At 59.0% G+C, this 6,576-nt stretch overlaps 1 protein-coding gene across 1 annotated transcript in view; it reads left to right on the plus strand.

Annotated features, from left to right (window-relative positions):
• Positions 1-5,182: 5,182 nt before the first annotated feature.
• Positions 5,183-6,576, plus strand: part of LOC113217010 (uncharacterized) — a 16,390-nt gene continuing 14,996 nt past the window's right edge. Inside the window, exon 1 of the mRNA XM_052265103.1 lies at positions 5,183-5,621. Within this exon, the coding sequence (XP_052121063.1) occupies positions 5,429-5,621 (193 nt within the window). The 5' untranslated portion in view covers positions 5,183-5,428. The remainder of the gene's footprint in view (positions 5,622-6,576) is intronic.

Consider the following 6,576-nt stretch of genomic DNA (forward strand, 5'->3'; position numbering starts at 1 on the left):
CCCCCGAGTGCGTGAGTATTACCGATCGGACACATGTGTATCTCTCCCTCTCCCCACCCCTTCTCTCTCTCTCGCTCTCTCTCCAAGTGACTTCTCTCTAGGGTGCTCTGCGAGAGAGAAGATGCGTGTATAGTACCCGCGACACCCCGAAGAGTATCCTGCCTTTTATTGCTGCACACGAATGCAAAAGAGCGTAAGCGGCACAGTCAATTTCACCGTAGTTTACAGGGAACACTTAGCGGAGCTCTGCAAGTTATTGCGGTGCATTTTCACCGTGCGTCACGGTGAGTGTCGAAGTGATTGCGCCCCCCCCCCCTAATGTTTTCAGTGACATTCGCCGTGAGCTTTAAGTCGAATTATTTGTGTTTGTCTGCGTGTGTGTGTGTGTGTGACAGAGAGGGAGGGAGAGAGAGAGAGAGAGGGAGAGATAAGTATAGGGGGAAGCCCTGATCCTCTGTTTTGGACCTTTATTCGGAGGATTGCGCAGGATTGGGCAGCCCGAGAGATAAGCCCTCCTCACACAGAGTGCAGAGAGGCCGACGAGGCGCTACTGGGGGGCACAATATTATCAACGCCCGAGTCACCGCCTCTCTTATCAGAGAGGACCGACCGCGTCTCGGTGGCAGCCCCCCCCCCCCCCCCCCCCCCGTTTCTCGTGGGGGGCCCGGGGTTTGCTGGGGGCCCCCCCCCCCCCCCCACACACACACACCACGCACGAGCCGCTCCGCCTAGGCTTTTGGGCAGCGGCCCTCGACTACATCTAATGCACGCCCTCCCTTCCATCCCCCCGCGCGTATGGTCGCGGGTCCCGCGCCACCTACCACCCCCGGGCGGGGGCGGGGGGCTCGCCGACCTCCCCTCGTCCTGTGTGTGTGTGTGAGTGACGCTACTGCCCCGGCCGGCAGCCTACTTTCACTGTCGTCCCTGCCTCAACACCACCACGGCGCAGCAGCAGCAGCAGCAGGAGACTTATTCGCACCTCGCGGACTAGTCCGTATCTTCCTCTCTCGACCGGGTGGTACGTACACGCGACCCCGCCCCCGCCGCCCTGCGTGCTGCCCTCCCCGCCCTTCCCCCGCACGTAATGCGTGCACGGCAGGCGGGAGGAGGGGGACGGGGGAGGGAGTCCTCTATCTTGCGTCACGCTGCGCCGCGGTATCGCGCGCGTGTGCGTGTGTGCGCGTGGGGCCAGTGAGCGGACCACCACCCCACCCCACCCCACCCCTCTCTTCCCCGCCGCTGGCACATGGATTTAGTAGTACTACATCCAAGCTCTTCTCCCCCCCCCCCTCCCCCTCTGCTCCGCCACACGCTCTGGCTGGACGCGGCCGATACAGAGCTGATCGATCGTCACACCACAGGGTCGCTGCTTCTGCTTCTGAGTCGATACTACTATGTGCCGCCAGTCTCATTCCAGAGGCACCACACTCAAGTGGCCGCACGACGAAAAGATATTCTTAATTGAGTTATTGAACGCGGCGCAACAAGCGCCGCAGTCGTTCCCCTTCGACGGCGGTTTTATTTAGTGTGTGTGTTTTTTTTTTTTTTTTTTTTTTTTTAACGAGAGGATTTGTGTTTCGGGCGAGCAGCACGGCCGCGCGTGCACGTTTACTGCACGTTCCGCACGACAGGGATGTCGTGCCGGCACACCGGCGCACACCTGGGCGGCCGTCAGTGGCGGCTGTGTTAGTTTAGGGATCATCCAAGAAAGTATAACGCCCGTCATTCGCCTGTTTTACGAGACAACTGCCAAGAAAGCGGCCCCCCAGTGAGAAACAGTTACATCGAAATGGTGTCAGACTGATATCGTTGTCGGTAAATTGTCGATTATCGTGTCGAATCGATCCTCAGATGGTCTTAAAATCGAGACATTTCCGATAACTGACATCTATTTGATGTCGATTCGATGTCACATCGATTTTGATTTCTCACTGGGCCAGCCCGCCCGAGCTCCCGTCAGCGCCCGAAGGGTAGGCAACACCTCGCCTGCAGGGCACGCGTGTACGGCGGGGTGGCCTATCCCGAGTCCCGCAGGCGCCGAGCCCCCGTCGTACAAACGTGCCGAATGGATCTGAGATCTTAGGCAAGAAAAGTGACGGCGTACTTTTCGGGACGATATCATTAGCTGGCCTTAAATTACTAATACACTAAATGAACACGCAAAGAAGCAACATATTTAGGCGTCAATTAGTTTTCCAGCCGCGAGTTGTTTTTGTTTTTTTTATTATTATTATTGAGAGAGGGGGAGGGCTGCACCGGGAGCGTCGGTATGGCGGTCCCTGCCGCCACAAAGCAGTCCCTGGCGGGAGCCCGTCGGAGCCCCACACGGAAACGGGAAGGGAGAGAGAGAGAGGGAGAGAGACAGATGGAGGCAGAAGAAGGGGACTTGTTTTGCAATGCAGCCGCGCGCGATGCAGGCTCTTGCAGGCCGCGGGCTTGGCTCACCGGGCACTGGAGGCGGGGCGGCGGCGGCGGCGGGCCTGGAGCCTGGAGCGCCTCTCTGGGGCGGCCTGGAAGTGAGGCTGGACCGCCGCCGGCTCGGCCTGCTCGGCTCAGGGCGGTTTCGTGAGATGTAATCGGGGAAGTGTGGACGCGGCCCGACTGTGGCCCGGAGACCAGGACCAGGTGGCTCGCCAGCCCCGAGGGCGGCCTCCAGAAGGAAAAGGTTTATTGCTTGCATTATTCTGTGGTATGTATTTTATTATTGAACCAATAACATGTTAAATCTAGATTCTCATTATTTTTTAAAATAATTTTGCAGTTCTGGTCTGGAACGCTGATTCATTTTTATTCAAGTGTTTTAAAATATTTTCAAGATATTTGGAATTTATGAGTTTGACCTAACTCTGATGCATATTTACTGTCGAGCCCATCGCCGCGGGCGGGCGGCGCGCCCACCGCGCATATCGCTGGCCGCGACGCAGGGAAGTGCCTGCCTCCGGGCGGGAAACTGTTCCATTTTATGGGGTTGCTCTGGGCGGGACCAGCCAGGCAGGCAGCAGCGGCGGCGGCTAAGCAGCAGCTGGGAGCGGCACGAGCCCCAGCTCAGCGATGATCGACGCTGGCAAGGAAGTCTACCTGCATGACCGGGACCGCGGGCGGGGGCTGCCGGGGCCGGGCGGCCGGCAGGGCTTGCGGCGTGGCCGAGAGGCCGAGAGTGAGTTCAGTTCAGAGGGACTTCACGTGGTTGCGTCAGAGATTATCGAGGAGTGCGCAGAGGGGCGCAGGACGGTGGCACTCATGAGTCATGTCGCCTCCAGATGCACCACCACGCCCAGGAGTGAGCGTAGGGATGTTAATTTTCCGAAAAAGTAAAAAAAAAAAAAAAAATGGAAAAGATTTTCGAGAATTTTTTTGAGAATTGGTTTTTCTGAAATCTCCAAATTTTTTCCTTGGAAGTTCCTAGTTGTTTTCTGGAAAAATTTCCTAAATTTTCCGGAAAAAATTCGAACTTTAAAATTCCTAGGTGGGAGCGAGTGCGAGCAGAGGGAAGTGCCGAAGTGGGGCGGCACCGCGGGCATTCAGGTTCAAACTCACGGCAGGCGGAACCCGGCGCGCGCATAAAACACCGGCAGCTGGGTACACGCCTCGGCGCGACTGCAGGTGCTGCAGGTGCTACATGTGCCGCAGGTGCTGCAGGTGCTGCAGGTTTTGCAGGTACTGCAGGTATACTGCACGTGGTACATGTGTTCCATGGATGTTGTAGCACGTTCCCTGCGGCTAATTTTTAGTGCTTACGATTTAACATGGGAGCGTGACCACACTGTGGCCGCAGGGAACGTGGTAGGTGCTGCAGGTGCTGCATAGTGCTGCAGGTGCTGCAAAGTGCCGCAGGTGGTGCATGTGCTTCAGGTGGTGCATGTGCTAAGAAGATGCTGCTGGTGCTGAAGACAATGCAGGTGATGCAGGTGCTCCATAGATGCTGTAGGTGCTGCAAGGTGCTGCAGATGCTGCAGATGCTACAGGAGGGGGGGGGAGGAGGTCGATCAAAGTGGGCTGCCCTGGAGCCGTCAGGTGGGCTGCAGGCAAAAGGCGGGCCGGGCGTTCCGCTGGGCCCCTTGGTCAAGAGGCGTGAAATGGAGCGTGCTAGTGCCGTGCCCGGCCCCGCCCCGCCCCCACACCTTATTCGGCTACCCGCGCACTCACCCGAGAAACATAGTTTGGCCATGCAGGGAGACGCGACACAAGAAGGAAAATGGAGCGTTTACTGAAACAATATAACAAAGGACACGCGCCTGTTTCAGATTTTTTTTCAGTGAGCCGCCTGATTGAATTATTTTGGATCGGGCTCTTGAACTGTTTTTAACAAACGCTCTAGTATATTTTGCGCGCGACACGACACGGCTCGCGGGTCCTCCGCAGCAGAGACGTTGACGCTGGAGACAGGTGCGCACTGCGGGGCAACACTGCGAGGCCGCGCCGCTGCGGCGACTCTCTCGTCCCGCCAAGGGAGAAAAAAAGGGTATTAAGGTCGTCCTTGAACTTAACGAGGCGTAAGAAAAACGTCCCGAAGAGCCAAATATTTCTTTGAAGGTTGCTTTCTTTTACGCGTCCAACGTCTATGTTGCTGCAATCGGTCTACGTTGAAGAGTTCTGGGGCCCTGAAGATCCCGGGTGAGGTGTGGTGAGGGGTTTCCTCAAGCTCATATCAGCAGAACTTTGTGCTAGAGCAGCGTGAAAACAAATAAATCAGCCCGTCCTCTTGAATAGACGTGGTGTCGAGCTCGTCGTCGTCGCCGTCGAGGCGCCCGATCGATCAGACTCGTGTGAGCCGGGCTGCCTGCGGTGACCGCTGACCTTACGGCCGCCTGAACGGCTGCCTGTACGGCGCAGTAGTAGAGTAACGGGGACGGCGATGAGGACGGCCTAAATTAGCGCCTCTGAGAGTCTTCTTGAAGGGATTAGAGAGACAGGCGGGCGCGTGCTATGCGGCTGCGGCCGCGGCGGTGCCCGCCCATGCAACGGACGTGATTCGCAGCACAGCCACCCTGAAGTGGTGGTGGTGGTGGACCGCGCCGTCACGACGGGGACCCCCCTGGACCCGGTGTGGACACGTGCGCCCTGCCCCTCCAGTGGGAGGGGGGGGGGGATGAAGCCCCATCGGAGTGGGGGCCGGTGGGGGCGGGTAGGTGCCGGGCGGAGGGGGGCGGCTGCACGCCGCGCCGGGGCCGCCGTCAGTCGCCAGCCGGCACGCGCGCGGGGACGCCGCCCCACCGTCACACCTGCGCGCTGCACACGAAACACGGCCCCGTCGCGAGCAGGCCGCCGTCAGCGACCTCCCGCCGGGGACCAGTGTCGTCGTCGTCGTCGTCGTCGTCGTCGTCCTGGGGGTGGCGCCGGGGGCGGGGACATGTACGTCAAGAGGCGCCGGCGCCGGGGGCGGTGCTGTTCGCGCTCGCAGTAGCGCCGCCGCGCCGCCTCCGGAGCCATGCGGCGGGCCAGCGCGCCCTGCCCCGCCGTGCTGCTGCAGCCGCTGCACCGCCTGCACCTGCTCGCGCTCCTGCTCGCCGCCGCCCTGGGCGCGCTCGTGCTCGGTGCCGCCGTCGTCGGGGACGGCCCGCCGCCCCCGCTGCTCGCACTCGCGCGCCCGGGGGCCGCCATGTCGCCGGCCGCCGCCAGGAGTGAGTACTCGGGGGGGACCTAGGGGACGCCTCCTGTAGCGGGTGGCTGCACTCATACTACACCCCGTGTAGCTGTAAAACGTCGCAAAAGGAAAAGGGATATCGTCACGACCGATCACAAGACATTTTCTGTTGAGAGATCAAATTAGTTCTTCCAGTGTGTTATGGTGCATGAGCCATATGACGAGTCAAGCGTTTATTAGGGAGGTCGGACAAGTCCATCATCACCCAGCCCAGAAATGAACATCTAACTATTCTACTATGTACTTATGTCTTAGCGTCTTCCTGACGATTTTTGGTATGCTCTTAAAGAGACCGATTTCGAAATAAGGGCAATATTATGCTTGCATGGCGAATTTCTTTTTCAAAATCACCCGTTTGCACGAGCTGACAACATTTTTGGTTTTGGGATCACAATTAACGTGGATTCGTAATCGACTTCTTCTGATTGCCAGTGTAAGGTGTCGTCCAGAGAGAATACGTCCACTTTTCTCAGATTCACTTTGGCAAAATCAGGGGAGCTCGGCGCCTGCGAGACTCGGGGTAGGCCACCCCGCGGTACACGCTTGCACTGCAGACAAGATGTTGCCTACCCATCAGGCGCTACGAGAGCTTGCGCAGAGGCTGAACTTGGCGGGTCCATAGCGGAGCGGCTAGTGACGGATGGTGATACGCGCTTAGGAGCGCATGCCGGTGGTATGGAGGATGAGAAGTGAGAGGGAAGAGGGAGAGGCAGGAACAGATACAAACAACATGGAGAAGGCCTGGGGCCAGCAGGCGGGCGGCGGCGCGGCAGCACACCGAGTGCACGAGGTAGAGGAAGCTGCTTGCCTCAGCGGCCTCGCAGCCCGCGGCCCCGCCAGCCAGCAACCAGCGCGCGGTATTTCGTTTCCCAGCGGCAGCAAAACCGATTCCGGGGCGAACGTCAAGAGATGCCTGTGCCTGTACCTGTGCG

This window comes from Frankliniella occidentalis, unplaced genomic scaffold (assembly GCF_000697945.3).
Source record: "Frankliniella occidentalis isolate FOCC.00 unplaced genomic scaffold, Focc_3.1 Scaffold24, whole genome shotgun sequence".
In the NCBI taxonomy this organism is placed as follows: Eukaryota; Metazoa; Arthropoda; class Insecta; order Thysanoptera; family Thripidae; genus Frankliniella; species Frankliniella occidentalis.